This window comes from Oreochromis aureus, linkage group 20 (genome assembly GCF_013358895.1).
Source record: "Oreochromis aureus strain Israel breed Guangdong linkage group 20, ZZ_aureus, whole genome shotgun sequence".
NCBI lineage: Eukaryota > Metazoa > Chordata > Actinopteri > Cichliformes > Cichlidae > Oreochromis > Oreochromis aureus.
In genome coordinates, this window is record NC_052961.1 from 14,870,893 (window position 1) to 14,890,580 (window position 19,688).

Genomic DNA, 19,688 nt, shown 5'->3' on the forward strand with positions numbered 1-19,688 from the left:
AGGTCATGCATGCCTACAGAGTCTGAGCATCCAAGCTGCAGGAGAAACACTGGATCACTGCCACCTTTAGAAAGAAAATCTCAAATTGTGTCATCTGTTGAAGACTAAATATTCAGTCAGTATGCCAGCAGATGGCAGACTTGTTTCTGAAAGAGTTACACCAAATGAGCCTTTACTTGGATTGGAGTTGATTATTTTGGGCCTTTTAAAGTGAAGAGTAGGAAAAGTACAGTGAAGAGGTATGGTGTCATTTTTACCTGCCTGGCTAAACAAGCAGTCCATATTGAAGTGGTAACTTCTCTGGATACAGACTCCTTCAAAAATGGGCTCAGAAGCTTTGTAGGGAGGTGTGGCCAAGTTCAGAACTACAGGAAGACAATGACATTTTTTTTCCACTCATCTGAGGCTAAAGTTATCTTAAAACTCCATGAGAGAGAAAAGACAGAGCTAGTTGTGTTTGTGTTCTTCACCATGTAGAGACACCAAAACATAACTAACATTGTATCGCTGCCATCTGCTTTATGTAATGTTGTTAGCATTGCTATATTTTCCCCATGCTCCACATATTAAGACAATGTCAAACATGATAACTGGTTCTACTTTACAAAAGTCAACACATGTGAATAACAACAAACATCCTAACAAAGACGTGCTGATCTATAGATTCTTTTTGCTGAAGCACACAGATCATCGCCAGACACATCAGCAGCTGCAATGACATTTTTACAGTTACTCTATTAGATAAAGGAAGAAACTATAATACATACACCATAAAAAACAAATTTAGCTTCCACTTATGCTATAAAAAACTAGGAAAAGTGCATGTGTGTGTTTTTTTTAAAGTTGCAACCTATCAATATCCCTCACCCTGTCCCTATTTGAGCAGCTTTTAGAAAGGCTGGGAAATTGTCATACATGTTGGCTGGTGCAAAGTTCCTCAGTGTCAACGAGGAGTGAGGCGACAAACATGCAGCGCTCATTTCCATGGTGGCTATTCCCTACCAAGTTTTACTACTTCAGTGCCTAACTGCTGAGTGGGGTCAGGTGCAAAGGGTGGCTCCTAAGGCAGGAGAGAAAGAGGGCAAACCAAACTCAGATTTAGTAGAAGATTTAGTGTCATTGTGTTTGTGTTTTTGATTGGAAGCAGGTGGGACAAAAGCTGGAAATGAAACATAATAGCCTTCATATTGATATTTCACCTCTGCTGTTGTGCAAGTTTTTACTGCTGGCACTGTGCCTGTGCCTTTTTCTCAGAAGCAGTCAGTGCTTTGACTAATCATTAATCAGTACCATACGGGCTGTTGATGTGTTACTGTTGATATGAGTTCCTTTTTAACCAAGTTTATACTAAATGATTGACATCTAGTTAGATAAGAAACTTTTTAATCCTATTATTCTGAATCTGTAAGATATTATAAAAATAATAATGGAGCGGGTTAATGGATGATCTACAATTTTTTTTTAAAACAACCTTAGAAAGCAAAGTGCACTGAGGGTATAATTACTGAAGGTTACTAATTTGTGATATGGAGGAGGAGCAGAGAATAAAACAAAAAAGCAGACTAAAAATTACATTAAATGGGAGAAAGACACTTTAAAGTGTGGAATAAAAACTCAGGCAGGTATTCTAATTTAAAAATAAAAGTGAAAAAGCCAAGACATGGAGGCGCGACCTCGACCAGAACTGTTTGACTTCCATGGAGTTGGCATGATCAAAGAGTTTACAGAAAACTGGGACAACATACAGAACTTCAAAGCAAGAGCAGATAATATTCTTATTGCTACTTACCCTAAAGCAGGTAAGGTTAATTTAACCTTTAGAGACAGAATTGTGCCAGCCTGGGTGAACATCAGAAAGTGAAGAAATGTGAAAGTAAACTGATTCAAACTCAAATCAAAGCCTTGGAAATTATTTGAGACTCTCTTTATCTCTGTGTGTGTTTTATTGGCTCTAAAATTTGTTTTTATCTCGTCAAGTTAAACCCTTTGAGCTGAATGTTGTGCTGAAAGACACTATATAAATAAAGCTTAAGGTCGGAAGGTTTGTGTAGAGCTAATTACTATATTTTTTTTTTCTTTTTTAAAAATAAATGATTTCATGGATTGCTATATTTCCCACTGAACAGCATGGTTTTATCTGTTTCAACCTCAGGAACCACATGGGTCTCCTACATCCTAGATCTTTTGTATTTTGGGCACATGGGTCCAGACCGTCAGACTTCCATCCCTCTTCATGACAGAGTACCCTTCCTGGAGATATGCAAACCCCCTTTGCTAATAGGTCTCACATCAGTTTTGATTCCATAAATTTATGTGTGTCACACGTTGAAACGGCAGCTGCTAAAATACAACCTCACTCAGTGTGTTTCTCATTTGCTGTTGTCTGAACAGAGTGATATAATTTTTAATCAAGTGCAATTTTTCTTTTTCTTTTTTTGCTTGATAATTCGATTTGGTTATTTGTCAGTGTGCAAACACTGTAAATCTAAAACATCTCAAATTTGCCCTAAAATGTTGGCCTTTTAGCCATGTTGACCTCTGGCATCTAGAAAAGGCCAACATTTTAGTGGCAAACCAATCATTCTTACCTTGCAGGTACAGACTTGGCAGATAAACTTCCCACCACTCCTCGTCTCATTAAAACTCATCTACCAGTCCAGTTTGTACCAAAGTCCTTCTGGGAGCAGCGCTGCAGGGTAAAATTCACGCATATATACCTGTAACCATAGAGACATGGGATTTATGAAACAGAACTTGTTGTTGTCTGGTTCTGCAGGTAGTCTATGTGGCCTGCAATGCAAAGGACAATGCAGTGTCCTACTTTCATTTTGAACGCATGAACTGTGCAATGCCAGAACCGGGGGACTGGAGCACCTTCCTGCTGAATTTCATGGAGGGGAAGAGTGAGCTCAGTGTAGTTTTACCGTAGAAAGAAGAGACCACGTTTTCATTTTATTTGCAATGTAAACACTCTGTTGTGTTTTGTTGTGTGTTTGTAGTGGTTTTTGGATCATGGTATGATCATGTGAACGGCTGGTGGGAGAAGGAGCAGATTTATTCAAATTTTCACTACATGTTCTATGAAGATTTGATTGAGGTATCATGAGCTGTGCTAAAGTGTCCCATTTACGACAAAGCTCATTACATTGAAAAGTGTCTTGATTTTGTTAATAAACACTTCGCCCCTGCTGAAAGATCAAATAGCTTTTAGGAAATACTTCGTCTGGTGTTCCAGTCTGTGGGACCCTCTTTCTATGTTTACCAAAAGAAAGATTATGCAGTTGTTATTTCAACTTCAAATTCTTTGCTTTGTATCATTTTCTTTGAAGAACATATAAATGAAATATAAAATAACACTTCACACAGGACTGTGGACGAGAAATAGACCGACTGTGTTCCTTCCTTGGTTTGTCTCCTTCAGCTGAAGAGAAGGAAAGAGTCAAAGCCAGTGTGACTTTTGACAATATGAAACAAAATAAAATGACCAACTACTCCACCTTCGATACAATGAACCAGACTATCTCTCCTTTCATGAGAAAAGGTATAAATGTCTAAACCTAAACCTAGTTGTTTTTTCCCCTCTGTGTTTGTTCTGAGAACTGAGTACTGCATTTATCAATAGGTTGATCAAATAACCTGAATTATTTTCTCTGTTTCTTCAGGAAAAGTTGGTGAATGGAAGAACCACTTCACTGTGGCCCAGAATGAACAGTTTGATGAAGACTACAAGCAGAAAATGAAGAATCCTGATCTAAAGTTTCGTTATGAAATTTAGAGCCCCAGCTGGGTGTGATGGAACTCTGCACTGATATGTGATTAAATAGTTAAAAAATAAGTCACATTTGATATTAAATTTTAAACGAACTAAATTTCAGGTAGGTGATAGAGACCTGTGGCAGAGTTCAAACCAAACTGATAACTGATTTGTCACTTAATGGTGCTAATGCTAACATAACCTAAATGTTATTAAAATTGATTATTTGCCATAAAATCAGAGAACTAGACCCATTTTGTTTATCCATTGCTGTTGAGAAATCATATTAAGTGCTAGCACAGCAAGAATATGCTGAAATAATTTCCTCAGTAAGTCATTTTTGTAACTTTCTGAGTTAATATCAACAAATATATAAAAATCAAGAATAACATGTGGAAATCACAAATATCACAATTGATTACCTTTTAATCAAATTACAGTAGCTGGTAAATTAATCTTACTAAGTTGTCAAAATTATAATTTCATGTTTAACAAGTACTATATGGAAGCTAAACAATTATACGGCGAAAAATCACATAGTCCTGTGGCATGATACTTATGATACCATCAACCTTCAACCACAGTGTGTTTGAGGTCATGGTTTTCATATGAAGCCACAAGGGTTGGCACTCTCCACCAGTATATTGCCAACAAACCAGATGAGTGGGGCTTTAAATTGTTCTGCCAAGCAAGTTCATCTGGCATCATCTGTCATGTTTCGGCTGTGTGCTGGCAGGGATTGGACCCAAACGCAAACTCACAGGACCAGACGAGTCAGGACCAGACGAGTCAGGTGACGGCATGGAAGCCGCAGGTGGTGGCGCTGCAGGCTGGATAGATCCCTTGGACCCTCCAGCGGAGACAGATGAAGGCTGAAGCGGTCCCTCAGACCCTCCAGCGGACACGAGGAAGTGCTGGCCGGGCTCTCCAGAACCCCCAGCGGATGAGACAGATGGTGGCGTGGGAGCCGCGGAGTGCTGGATGGGCTCACTCGAGCCTCCAGCAGGAGCAGATGCAGAGCCAGGGGGTATTGGGACCCCTGGCTGAATGTTTAGATGACCAGGTGGGTGAGTGCTGACCAGGGGTCTAAACCGCTACAGGGGACTGAACCGCTACAGGGGACTGAACAGGAGTCTGAACCGCTACAGGGGACTGAACCGCTACAGGGGACTGAACAGGAGTCTGAACCGCTACAGGGGACTGAACCGCTACAGGGGACTGAACCGGCGACACTGGAGACTGAGCGACAGGGAGCTGAGCAGGAGACACTGGAGACTGAGCTACAGGGAGCTGCACTGGAGTATGAACTGGTGGGAAAGCCAATGCCTGAGCTAAGAACTAGGCTAATGACTGAGCAAGGGACTGTAATACATGTTGTAGTGGCTGTTGTAGTGATGACAGTTGTGACAGTGGCTGAGCTAACCCTTCTGAGCCTTCTGAACACGAAGAAGATGGCTAGACAGACTCGCTTGAGCTTACAGTGGACACAGGAACGGGTGCAGGCATCTGCCAGAGACGAGCTGCTCCCACCCAAGGAGTAGGTACGGGTGCAGAGGTAGGCTGTGTACTGGCTGGCCTCACTTCAGGGACCGGACACCAGTCACTCCCACCCGAGGAGTAGATACGGGTGTAGGAGGGTACGGGTGCAGTAGGAAGCTGAGTCATGGCTGCCCTCACCCTCGGGGCTGTAACAGGCACCCGCAACGGCTGAGCAGCTGCTGCCCCCACCTGAGGAGCTGGTACGGGTGCAGGGACCGACAGAGCCTCAGCCGGCCTGGGAGCCGGAGTAGGGACCAGCTGAACCTCAGCTTTCCCCACCCGAGGGACTGAAATGGGTGCAGAGAAAAACCGGGCCCGAGCTGCCCTGGGAGCAGGAACACAGGTACACGAAGAAGCAGGCTCAGATAAAACAGTCTGGGCAGATGCAGGGTTAACACACACAGGGTCAGTAAAACTGATTTATCAAAAATTGGTGTAGCCCTTCTGCCACCACGATTTGCAGTCTTTGCTTTGGCAGTCTTTGGAGGTTTTAAAGTGCAGTAATTGTCCTTAATAAATCCCAGCTCAGAGGGAGCAGAGCAGAAAAAGTTTTCCCAGTCCACATCATCATCCAGGAGGGAAACTCCCCATGAATTAGAGGTGAGTGTATTGTTCATTTTAAGTGAAGAATCAGATAAAGAGTGTGGAAAACAGTCATTGGAACTCAGGGAATTGTTCTTTAATGTCCAGTTTATGGCAGCATGTACGCCGCTTTCTCCGGGAAGAGGAGGCGGCACACAACAGAGAGGTAGAGAGAACGTGACGGAAAGAGGAAAACACAGAACAGAGGGCACAGAGAAACATGAGGGGCAGGGGATCAAAACCTAGGAACCATAGAATAAATCACAAATGAACTTAACATAATCCAAAGATGACAAAGAACTGAAAACGCTGGGTCAGGAGACCCAGGTTCCTGACATCATCCACGACTTGCTGCTGTATCAAAGGGGATCTACATTCTTCAATGCTCCACTCAGTGAAAAGGAGCAGAAGCTACCTCTAGGGGTCAAAGTTGTAAAAAAAAAAAAAAAAACACTATGCAAACTCATAAAAGAACCTCAGCTCTTCACAAGTTTCAGCTTGGTCCAGAACTTGCCTACCTCCTTGGGTGCATTGGTACTGTATGACCAAACTGCACTGGTGGAGCTCCCCTGATGGCAGACAAAGACCTGATGAAGAAGGGCCATGGAGCCTGTAATTACAGGTCTGATGAAGGTCTGATTGCAATAAAATGGTTTGAAAACAAATAATCAACCTTCTAAACAATGCATGTGGGTTCTGCCTCTTTCATTGGTCAAACGGTGGAGCAAAGAGTCCAATGCAAAGGTCACCATTCCATGCCCATCACTCATCCCTGTATATAATTAGCATATGGGAGGAATTAAACTTTCTGATATGCTATTACCAGTGTTGGTCAAGTTACTTGAAAAAAGTAATCAGTAACTAATTACTGATTACTTCCCCCAAAAAGTAATCCCGTTACTTTACTGATTACTTATTTTCAAAAGTAATTAATTACTTAGTTACTTTTTAAAAACACAATTTACAACCTGAATAGGTGATAAAGCGATAGATCTTTCAGCCCAATTCTACTTTTTCTGCATAATTCATCATACAAAATGTAATCAAATGGAAATGTCTCTTTTTAAAACTTGTTTTATTAGTTTTAATCTTTTAACTTTATGCATCAAGCAAAAATTAAATTATATGCAACATTCTCTGACTGGAAGAAATTTGTTTAACATTTAAACCTATTTTCTGCACATTCCAGCACATAAAATAAAATATTTTTTGTGTTTACACTCACTTTTTCAAATAGATGCAAGTAAAACACAGCAGAAAATAAATAAAGTCAAAGGCTAGTTGCTCTATTTTCACCTGTAAAGCAGGACTGGGGTAGGCGGAGGTTTACCCTGGTGCAGGTGTGCCGCAGCGGTCAGTTGAAGACTCCGCGAGTTTCTCTGTGAATTTCCCATTACAGTCGTAGCGCACTCGGCGCTTGCTTGGAAGTTAAGGCTGTAAAAGAAGTTTTCTTCCACGCACAACGGACGCTAATGTTTTTGTCACTTTTATGGAATCAAACTCAAAGTAAGGTCAGTACTTCCACGCTTTAAACGCTGCACACTCATACTCTCTCCCGTACTTGATATATTATCCATTGTTGATCTGCAGACAGCGAGGCCGTTTCTCAATTCTCAAGTACGCGAGTACGTACTCGCGTTCTCGGTGAGTACGCACCCGCCGAGAACGCGAGCACGGACTCGCGATATGTACAATTGGAACACCTGCGCACGTGATGATGTCACAGGTCCGGAGTTTTTACTGCCGTCCCTCTTAATTTAACTGTGAGTAACATGTTATGAAGCTTAACTTTAATCACAGCCAAACCGGTTTACTCAGGAACAAATAAAACACTGAAATAAACCAAACATTAACATTTAGAAGTGATCTAAGTGACTTATATATCATTATTAACCTCAGTAGTGAAACCTCTATTAATAAAAATAGTGTATATGTACATAAGTGTACATACCTTAATAAAAACAAGCAGGTGAGATGTTAGAACGCTTTTATTTCTATTTTATATAATACGGGTGGAGCGAGAACACATCCGGGACTTTTTCGCGTTCTCGGCTTGATGCGTACTTCGAATTGGAACAGTACTTGGTCTCCGACTGATGACGTATCACGAGTACACGAGAACGCAAGTACGCACAAGTACGCATATTGAGAAACGCCCCTGTTGTCACGAACGTCGCACTCGCTTACGTCACTATCATGAGACATTCTCGCAAAAAACGGTTTTAGTAACGCAGCGTTCCTACGTGAAAGTAACGGTAATCTAATGACCGTTTTTGCAATGGTAATCCCTTACATTACTCGTTACTTGAAAAAAGTAATCGGATTACAGTAACGCGTTACAAGTAACGCGTTACTGCCCATCTCTGGCTATTACACCTGTATAAGACAAGTTATAAGTTACAAGTTAAGGAGATGGCATATTCCACTGTTTGGATACATACTTGACTTGAATACCTGGTCAACAAGAGGGACTGTGGCCTACTGGACCAGAAACCGCGGCTCTCAAAAGGTTTCTGCTTGGCTGTGTCTGAACCAAGTTAACAAGCCAGAATCTAGAGTTGGACAACCATGATCCATCTCTCCAAGACTACAGAATAAATGCTACACCCTAAGACCCCATCGACCAAAACCACAAGCAGATGTGCTTGATTTACACTGTTTTTATTTTATTTTTAAACAAAAATGATTTTGCACAGTAGCATTCAATCAGAAGTGGCCTGAATGTGAGTATTTTGTGCTGTTGCACATTTTTCACATTTGCAGATTAAAAGAATATGCATTTTGTTGTTTGATATGATACTTTCCTTTGATGGAATGAAAACCAGCAATTGTCACTGGCATGCTACTAGAAATAAACTGTATCCAATGCCCTGGATAGTTTTTGTTATTAATTTAATTATAATTTGGCCCTTTATTTGATTTTTTCAACTGTATTATCTAATGTACTTGTATTTGCATGACATTTCATACTTTTACCATTAAGTGACATCTCAACCATTTGGTAGAGATCAATATTTTCAAAACTACAGGTTCTATTGAAAAAAAATGATTGTGGTTATTACTCACCTAAGTCAATAAGAAATGCAAACAAAAATTTTTTCCATTTCTTTTTTCTTGGTGTGGACCTCAAAGGGTTAAATGAGAAAATGCATAGTGCAAAACTTCTACAGGGAAACATGTTTTTCTTTTTGTTTGTTTTTTGGCTCTTTTTTAAAAATCATATGTTCTGCATTAAAAATAAACATTCAATGATTAATTGGATTAAATCTAATGATGAAATATTAACTGTTATTTTCACCAGGGTCAGTTTATCCAGCATCACTTCTGTCGTGTTTAGTGCTGTGGCAGGCAGGATGAGGACCCAAACGCAGGACACAGAAGGATAAAGAGGCAGCTTTATTGCACTGTGCAGACACTCAAAAAATCAACTCACAAAGAATAGACCTAAACTAGAAACTAAGACCTTAAATACTAGAAAACGAGCAGAGATGGAAGCCAGAAACATAGAGAAACTCACATAGCATATGCAGTAACACACAACAACGACACAGGAGGGGAGCACAACTGGAATTAATCACACATAACGAGACGGGGAGGATGCAAAACTGAATACGTGGGACAACGAACTTTAAAACAAAACAGGAAACACAGAGATCAAAACTCAGACTCAAGACACGCAAACTTAACACAGTGACTGGGGGAGACGTAGGGAACATAGAGACAAGGGTGACGAGGAAGGCACGGGAACAGAGACTATACACAGGCTAAGATAAACGCTGAGGGAGGGAGAACTAAGGTTACTAAGAACCTAAGAAATTAAGATAACCCAAACCATGAATAACAATAATCAAAGAATATTAAATCAGCAACATAAACACTGGGTCACCAGACCCAGTACCGTGACAACTTCAGACAACAAGAAACGGGGAACACAGTGGAGGTAGGATAATATAAACTCAATGACTTAAATATATATATATGTATATAATTCCAAAAAATCAAGAACTAATAGTAGGTTACTCTGAGAAATACGCATAAACAACGAGTTGAACTACATGAAGCTTGCAGAATTGTATGGCATCATACCTGATCTAAACATTTATACAAAACCAGGAAGAGAAACAAACAAAAGAAAACTTGTTGAGGCACAATCCAGAGACGAACAGGAAAAACCAGAACCCTGAAAAGCAAGTGCACAAAGTGTGGTGTGGCTAGAAATAGTGAAGGTTACTGATTTGTGGAGTAGAATCACGGAAGGAGGAGCAGAGATGATCAGGTGATGAAGCAGTCAGAAATAAAACAGATGATATATGAAAGAAAACTCAGGAAGCTATTTAGAAAAAAAGCTATTTATTAAAACAGATGGAGGTGCCACATCGGCCAGAAATGTTTGACTTCCACGGAGTCTGCATGGTCCATCAGTTTACTGACAACTGGGATAATCTACAGAACTTCAAAGCAAGACCAGATGATATTCTTATTGCTACTTACCCTAAAGCAGGTAACCTCGGTAGACAGATTTTTATATGATATTTCTCAAGGATCTTTGGCCAAGTGTATGCTCCCACTTGGCAACATTAACAATCACCATCACTTTTGCAGATGTACACCTATAGACATAGCTTTGATCAGAAGTTTACATTTATCAATCATAGGGTTGAATTTCATGGTAATTAGGGGCTTAAAACACTTTTTTAAATACTCTTTTTCCAGGGTAAAATGATTGTACAACATACAGCTTTAATTATTTAAAAAGCAAGAATTAAGTGCACAACCTTGAATTTATTGGATTTTCTCTAATCCATATGCTTTGATAAAAAGTAGAAACACAGGCTCAAATATATACATGCACTCAAAGCGTTTACTAAGTGGTGCTGAATGTTCTAAGATGTCTATCAAATTGACAAAGCCAAGGACTATTAACTTCTTGTTACTGATCATGATTAACTGCAACTGGTAGCTTCTCTTTGCAGCATAAAAAAAGGATTTGTTTGACAGCACTCGTTGGATTTACCAAACTTCAGAACTATGGGAAAGTCCAAGAAAATCAGTGAAGATCTAAGAAGGAGAACTGCAAATTTACAGAAGTTGGGAAAGTCTATTGGAGCAATTTTTAGATGACCACAGAATCCAAGATAATCAGTTACAACAATCGTATGTAAGTACAAGTTATCTGGCTGTGTTACCACTTTGCCAGGGTCTGGAAGAAGACCCAGTGTCATGAACCTCAATTCACGCACACAAGTGGGGCCCAAAAACAAACTCAATACACTTCAGTGCGAGCAAGTACAAGTTTTATTATTCAACCAAAGGTGACCCAGAATAACCAAGGGATGCGAGAGGCTAATTGCATAACTGAAGAAAACTGGCATCACAGCACAGGGAAGCTGTGATCAGGACCGTAGAAGGCTGCAACAGAAAGGGGAAAAGGTTACTAGTGTGCAGGGGAATGGCGACACACAACAAGGCAGGGCTAGAGCAATCTGGCTTACGATCAGAGCCAGACTGTGGGACTCGGAGGGTAAGTGTGTCCGTGGGAGTTCAAACCGAGGAGGCGGAGACGAGATCAGGTGGTACACTCTGAGATCGAAGCAGACAGGAGGACAGGCAGGTCGCAGGCACAAAACGCCGGACAGTAACCTGAACGTTCACAAAGCTTTGCAGGGAGCCAAGTTACTACTGAGGGGTGACTAAAGGACTGGCGTGGAGCAGCTGTCTGTGCAGGGTTAAATAGTCCTCCTGGTAATCGCCTGGAATGGGATGCAGATGTGATGGTGACAGCCCAACCAGAGGGTGTGGCCACTGAGACATCCCAAACATTCCTCAGACACAGAGCCACAGACCATGACACCCAGATTGTAGTCATGAAATGGGATGAAATTGGTGAGGATATTCAGGAACTGCTGGAACACCAGTGTCACTGTTGACTGTGAAGTGAATTTTGCACTGCCACCTCCTGCCGCAGAATTACTACTTTCAAACTGAATCTGAAGGCTTCCCAAAGTGGATGGAATAATAAAGAATTCAACATTTTTCAATCTGACCTCAAATTAACAGCTGGATAGTTGAAACTTGCACCCTCTTGGGTGTTCCAGAGGATAATGATCCCAAACACACATCGAAACTGGAATAGATAAAGAGGACTAACATTAATCTTCGGGAACGGCCTTCGCAAAGTCCAAATTTGTGGACTGTGTGTGTGCATGTGTGTGTGCGTAAGTTATATTAGCTTTATTTTTTAAAGCTCTTCAAAAGGAATTAAAATGATGCTAACTGAGTGTGTTGATTGTAAATGTGATTTTAAAGCTTATATTATCTTGGGTTGATAATTCACTGAACAGCATATATCTGTTTCACTCTTAGGGACCACATGGGTGTCTTACATCCTCGATCTTCTATATTTTGGACACATGGGTCCAGACCGTCAAACATCCATCCCTCTTAATGATAGAGTACCCTTCCTGGAGATCTGCAAACCTTGTTTACCCACAGGTGTTAAATAATGTGTTCATGGTCACTCAAATGTTATCTACCATATCATACCATAACAAAAAACACGTGTAGATTTTTATTTAGAGCCCTTGATCTTTAGGACCTTCAGAGATTATTTCGAATAGTCTCTAAATGGTCCTATAGATTCATTTGCAGGTCCAACCAGCTGGTCTCGCTGGCAAGTGTTTCATTTAGAAGCTTTTGTTGCACTTTTGAGATATAAAACAAGACCTGTTTTATTTTGTCTGAATGAATGAAAAAAGAGTCCAACTAAGTTTGTATAATGCATATACAAGTCATTACAGCCACTGCATTTAAGATATCTAAAAGTGTTTACCGGACTTACCTGTCTGTCTTGAAATCTGTATTCCTGAATGGCTATTTAATTTTTAAAACAGCTATAATCAATGTTTTTTATAACAATGTTCTTTACATAGATTATATGGGTAAAACATTGAGAATTATTACTAGATTATGCAGTTTAGCTCTTTAGCTTGAACTTTAAAATTTATGAACACAAACTAATCCTTTTTATCACTCAGGTACAGAGCAGGCAGAGAAACTTCCCACCACTCCTCGTCTCATTAAAACACATCTGCCGGTCCAGTTTGTACCACAGTCGTTCTGGCAGCAGCGCTGCAGGGTAATACATATCTGTACCTACAATAATGAGAAAGTCATGAAACCCACAGATTATAATTTAATGTCATCTTTCTACAGATAATCTATGTGGCCCGTAATGCAAAGGACAATGTAGTGTCTTATTTCCACTTTGCACGCATGAACAGTGCCCTGCCAGAACCAGGAGACTGGAGCTCCTATCTGCAGGGATTCATGGCGGGGAAGAGTGAGTTCAGTGTAGTTTTGGTGTAAAGAAAGGTGAATAGCATCTCTATTCCTGTGTAACCATTCTTTGGTATGTTCTGTGGCTCCAGGGGCTTTTGGGTCATGGTATGATCACGTGAACAACTGGTGGGAGAAAAAGGAGACTTATTCAAATCTTTACTACATGTTCTATGAAGATTTGATTGAGGTGCGGTGAGTTGGGCTTATGTGCAATTTTAATCTGAACTTTTTAATGTCTAAAACTATATACTGTATGAGGCAAAAGAATAGAAACGGCGAGTAAGTGAAACATCTTGCAGGTCTAGCTCCTGATGTAAAATAATTCATCCTTTCTTTGTTTATTATTGTTTTTGGCTCAATAATGACTTGAAAAGTGGCATACTCTTTACAATTATATTTTTACACATTAAAAGCCATCCGTAATGAGCTATAGTTACAATTATTAATTGGTAGAGCTATATTTTACATAAACACAATTACACTGACAAAATTATTAGTGAATTTCCTCAAAAGTATACTTGAGTAGAGGTAAAAAGTAACATTTTTCCACTTTTATTCCATCCAGTTAATTAAGGACTATCTTGTGAATTTCCCCTGCTGTGCCTCTGGCTTACCTGGAGCCAATTTATTTTCTGGCAGTACTGGGCACGAGCTTTGATATGGATTCTGTTTGGTTCATAAACTCATTCCTGCTTCCTGAAAAACTGATGGTCAAAGTAATCCTATATCAAGTAACTAGGAAATTATGTAGTCCTGATGGACATGATGCACACAGTAAAAAGTATGTACTATGTAAACTTTGTATTTATTAAAGCAGTTACCTAAGGTGAACACATTTATCATTTAATCATAAACTATAGTACACTGTTAAAACTGTTTAGTTTACTAGTGAATATGTTATAGTATAGTGTAGGAGCAGACATGAGATCTTTTGTCATGATGGAATCCATCTCATGCATTGCACTCTCTTGTTCTTGGCAAAACAAGTGTACAGAAAATAGCTTCCCAAAATTTGCCATTAACTCTAGAAAACCTACAGAAATATTAGCACATAAAGATGCTTGAAATAATAACGCCTCTTTTCAAAAAGAAAAGAAAATATCTCCCCTACTTGGCCACAATCAGGCTCATGGTGAAGCTTTTTAATGTGAACAGGACTGTGGACGAGAAATAGACCGACTGTGTTCCTTCCTTGGTTTGTCTCCGTCAGTTGAAGAGAAGGAAAGAGTCAGAGCCAGTGTGACGTTTGACAGCATGAAACAAAACAAGATGACCAACAACTCTGCTGTCAAAACTATGAACCACAAGGTGTCTCCTTTCATGAGAAAAGGTGGGACTGTATGCACTTGAAATTTTTTTTTCTCAATTTTCTTTTTAACATTATCTGATCTATTTATCATTAGGTTGATCAAATCCTCTAAATCTTCTCATTTTTCAGGAAAAGTTGGTGACTGGAAAAACCACTTCACTGTGGCCCAAAATGAAAAGTTTGATGAAGACTACAAGCAGAAGATGAAGAATCCTGATCTAAAGTTTCGCTTTGAAATTTAGAGGCCCCACTGGGTGTGACGAAGATCTGAAGTGATGATGTTCAGACTGAAGTACTCAAACACATGTCCGCATTCAGTGCCATATACTTTCTTTATTTTGCTGGCCAGCTATCACGATTGCTTTCTCATTCACAAAGACTAAAAGACATTTTTGTTATTTCCAAATAGACACTCTCTGATCAGGGATTGAGGAGGTTGAAGTTTTACAACCCCAGGAATGAGAAAAGACTCTCTCACTAATATATTCATATATAATGATGCAAATATTTTTTTCTTTTCTCTTCTCTTTTTCTCTTTGTGAACATTGCATTCTAAGGGACTGTAAGTTGTTAAGGTTGTAAACATATGCACTTAGAGTTAGTTAAGTTTCCTTTGATGTATCAGTGTCAAGCTGATGTCTAAGAGGGTACGTTAGGAAGTGTTAAGTTTATATGTGCTCCAGTCCATCAATTCTTCAAAGTATTGGACACCGATGGTAAACTGCCATCAGACCCTAAATAAATTGTCCTCTGTTGTTATCAGTATTGTTTCGATCATTCTTTGGTGAGTGGACATATTAGTTACAACTAAAAGTACTAGGAAAAACTAGTGCCCAAACAGGGACTGGAGCATATCAGTAACCTTATCCTGAAGCACATGCACTCTCTGATCTGAACCCCCAGCGCCAAAGATCCTCCTCTCCAGGCACATTCCCTGCTAGCTTCTCACAGTGAAGACAGTAGCCAATCTGCTGTGTCTCTCAGCCTTGATTTTGGGGACAGCCCAATATCGCCACAATATAAAGAGCACATACATCCTAGAATTGTCAAAGAAGCTGTCACGGTCTGTGTGGCAGACCGTGGGGATGAGGGGAATGAGGACCCAAGATGCAGGACTTTGTGATGAAGGCAGTGCGTTTATTTACAGTGGTGTAAATAGTTCACAGAATCAATCCCGTGTTCTCCCCTTGACTTCCGTGTCGTGTCTTCACCCACAAGTCCGTGCTCCGTGCTCTTCCGCTCCTGTGTGTCCCCGCACACCGTGCTCGCTGCTCTTGTCTTCCCTGCTCCTTCCTGGAGAAAAATAACAAAGAAGCAACTTGTCAGGACACTCAACTACCGCAGGCATGCACTCACTGGACTTGGTACTACTAACACTAACGTGGAGTCTCACGCAACGATCCCACGCCGAGGAGCGCTCAGCCACCGTCTTAAGAAGCTTCCCAACGACACTTCATTAGCTGCAGGTGTGTGAGTCATCATCTGCTTCAGGTGTGGCCATCCTCTAGATAGGACAGGCCCACCAGGCCTACCTGAAACCCAGTACTCAACCACACTCACAGACACTCCACACCAGTTGGTGGCGGTAATGCACCATTTTGCTGTTTGCCAACCGCCAATAAACCCTATACAGAAGAAGAAGAAGAACCACATTCACAGACACACCCACTTGCCTATACATACCAGGACGGGGAATCACAAGAACAGCAGCAGTGCAGACAACACACACATCACAATATCACAGCAATAATTATAGCAGTAGTCCACACTGCCCACGGAGCTGGGTCCGTGACAGAAGCATCAAAACATGATCTTGACGTTGGTAGTGTGACAGGGGTCACTCATTGCATTGAGTTAGAACCTCATGTCCCATTCAAAGAAGCACAAGATGTGTTTCGCCCGCTGATTTCAACGACTTGAAAAGACATCTCCAAGATCTTTTGGCAGCAGGCATTATAGAAGAGTCACATAGTCCCTATGCCTCCCCAGTAGTGCTTGTTAGGAAAAAGAATGGGGAGTTGCGAATGCTGGTAGATTATCGGAGACTAAACAACCTCACCAAAAAGGATGCTTACCCATTGCATCTTACAGAGGAGATGTTCACTCTGCACTCTGGTTCAACATAGTTCAGCGTTTTAGATCTCAAGAGCGGGTACTATCAGCTTGAAGTCGAGGAATGGGATCGAACCAAGACAGCATTTACAATGCCGTTTGGAACATGGCAATTTCAGAGGATGCCTCAAGGCTTCACTAACTCCCCTGCCACATTTCAACAGACCATGGAGAAAGTGATGGAGGGAATTAACCTCCAGGAAGTTGTGGCAGTTTCTGGACAACCTCATAATTTTCTCCAACTCACTGGAAGCGCATGAAGAGCGGGTGATGAAGGTCCTTAAGCGCATTGCTGATTTTGGGCTGAAGTTACCCCCTTCTAAATGCAAGTTCTTCCAAACCTCAGTGAAATATCTGGGGCATGTAATATCTGCCCAGGGAATCCAGCCTGACCCAGACAAAATTGCTGTTGTGAAAGAATGGCCATGCCCACAAACTGCCAAAGACCTTTGGTCATTTCTAGGTTTCGTGGGGTAGTACAGGCAGTTTGTGAGGGTTTATTCTCGCATTGTTAGGCCTCACTGTCATGGTCCTGAGTCCTGACTCAGTGATTTTGTGTTTAGTGTATTTATTTATGTTATTATTATTATTTGTGGGCTGGTTTGGGATGGTTTGTGTTTTGGATACTGAGTTTCTGGGTTGGTGCTCCCTCTGTTGGTCCCTGGTGTTAGTGTTCCCCTGTCTCGTCAGGCTAATCAGGTCCAGCTGTGTCTCCCACTTGTGTGTGATTTCCCAGTCTCCCTCTGTGTATTTATAATGTGTGTCTGTCTGTGTTCCTTGTCGTGTCATCTGTGTTCATCCTCTGTGTCACCCTGCGTACTCTGCATTTCTCCATGAATCCCCTGCGTGCTCTCCCTGCTGTCCTCCCTTCATGTTCAGGTTTGCTACTCTTTGGTTTACTTTCTCCCAGTTTAGTTCATCCTTAGTTCTGTTTTGCCATTCCCACTTTATGTTTGGTATTCTTAATAAATCACCCTCACATCTTAATAAGTGCTGCATTTGAGTCCTCCTTTCCACACATCACATGGCTGCTGCCCCAGTCGTGACACTCTCAATGACTTGTTAAAGGGAGAACTTGACCCCAGGCATAAAGGCCCAGAACACTGGCCACGAACAAAGTCACCCACACTTGAGGCAAAATGGACCCCTGCCTGCCAGGCTGCTTTTGACCTTATTGTTGAAAAACTGATTTTAGCGCGCTTTCGCCAACTGGCAGCTCCCATACATATTACACGCGGATGCCAGCATATCAGGCATGGAGCAGCGTTGTATCAGGTTGAAGAAGGGCCAGATTCGAGTAGTAGCTTATGCTAGTCGTGGCCTCTCCAAAAGTGAGAAGAATTACCCTGTACATAAATTAGAATTTCTCACCCTCAAGTGGGCAGTAAGTGAGAAATTCCATGATTATTTGTATGGGGCTAATTTTAATGTGCTGACTAATAACAACCCTTTGACATATGTGTTGACCAGTGCAAAGTTCGATGCTACAAGTCACAGATGGCTTGCTGCTCTGTTGTTTTACAACTTTGACATACATTACAAATCTGGCCAACATAACACTGACGCCAAGGGGCTCATGGCCTCATAGGCCCTCAGAGGACCTTGTGAGTTTTTTGTTAACATGAATGTTGAAGATGTTTAATAAACATGTAAAGTGCGTATATTTTCCCTTTTTTCTCAAGTCTGTTTGCTCATGCAAAATGAAATGCGATTAACACAGAATAAAAATGAATGATTTTTAATCATGATTGATCAAAATTAATCTTCTGTAACCCTGTGATGAATCTGATTAAACATGTTAATTGTTTGACAGCACTAATATATTATTATATAGTAGTATATACTTAGTATAGGCTTCTTAAAAAGTTGTATTTCACAGGAGAGAACCTGTGTTAAAAGATTGAAGAAAACTATTCAAATTCTCTTTGAATTTAAGCATACATTCTTTGTGTTTATTCTGCATTTACTTCATTATATTGCATAAATGTCAGTTACAAGCTTAAATGTAAAGTTGAAAAAATGTAATTGCAACCACACTATTGATCAAGAAATTGCGATGAACTTTTTTATTTCTATTGACAGCACACACACACACACACACACACACACACACACACACCTATATAGATAGATAGATATAGAGAGAGATATAGAGATATAGATATATTTTCTTCAGGTCCTCGAAGTACTCACACACGTCCACATTCAGTGCCGTACATTTTCTTCATTTTGCTGGCCAGCTATCACAATTGTTTTCTCATTCACAAACACTGTACAGTGACATTTTGGTTATTGCCAAATAAACACTCTCTGATCACGGACTGTGGAGGTTGCAGGTTTTTCAACCCCAGGAGTGAGAAAAGACTCTCTCAGTAATATATTTACATATCTCCGGGTTAAGAGAAGTAGGTAATTGATGCAAATATTTTCCTTTTCTTTTTTCCCCCTCTTCTTCTTTTCTTTGTTTAAATTGCATTACAAGTTGTTCAGGTTGTAAACATATTCACCTAGAGTTGGTTTGGTTTCCTTCAATGTACCAGTGTCAAGCTGAAGTGTTAAATTCTGGAGGTGTTAAGGAAGTATGTGCTCCAGTCCATCAATTCTTTAAGGTATTGGACACCAATGGTAAACTGCCATCAGACCCTAAATATAATGTCATCTGTTGTTATCAATATTGTTTTGATTATTCCTTGGTGAGTGGACATATTGGTTACACTGAAAAGTAAAATGAAAGAACTTTTTTGATTTTGTATACATCGGTCCCACATAATATGAATAAGTATGACAGACTTAATTTTCCACTTTCCCTCAAGTAATTAATGGTTGTCAAATCAAAGTATTTTATTTACATCAGATTAGTTTAAAAATCATGTTTGATGTACATACTATTTATCTGTTACCATAATATCAATGTATTGCATAATGTCAGTATATTTTAAAGTTTAACACCAACTTATTTTTGATTGCCTGTGGTACGCAATGATATTGTGTAATGTAAACACGTTGCAATTATGTTCCTGCAACACAAATTATGGATTTAAATCCTACTTAATT

General features: G+C 40.4%; 2 protein-coding genes across 3 annotated transcripts; both read left to right on the plus strand.

Annotated features, from left to right (window-relative positions):
* Positions 1-2,914: 2,914 nt before the first annotated feature.
* On the plus strand, positions 2,915-3,976 carry LOC116331113 (cytosolic sulfotransferase 2-like). Its single transcript, XM_031753686.2, has 3 exons — positions 2,915-3,097; positions 3,367-3,541; positions 3,663-3,976. Exons 1-3 carry the CDS (start codon positions 3,074-3,076, stop codon positions 3,773-3,775), a joined length of 312 nt encoding a protein of 103 aa, XP_031609546.2. The 5' UTR covers positions 2,915-3,073; the 3' UTR covers positions 3,776-3,976.
* A 6,193-nt stretch (positions 3,977-10,169) lies between these two features.
* Positions 10,170-17,621, plus strand: LOC116331208 (cytosolic sulfotransferase 3-like). Of its 2 annotated transcripts, none has more exons than XM_031753810.2 (7): positions 10,170-10,376; positions 12,239-12,367; positions 12,910-13,010; positions 13,088-13,214; positions 13,303-13,400; positions 14,369-14,543; positions 14,652-17,621. In XM_031753810.2, the coding sequence occupies exons 1-7, from the start codon at positions 10,238-10,240 to the stop codon at positions 14,762-14,764; spliced, it is 882 nt and encodes a 293-aa protein (XP_031609670.2). In that variant the 5' UTR covers positions 10,170-10,237; the 3' UTR covers positions 14,765-17,621. The 2 variants fall into 2 exon arrangements, with proteins under 2 accessions (XP_031609670.2, XP_039460994.1); XM_039605060.1 differs by having other exon boundaries at positions 10,214-10,376; positions 13,156-13,214.
* Positions 17,622-19,688: the final 2,067 nt, after the last annotated feature.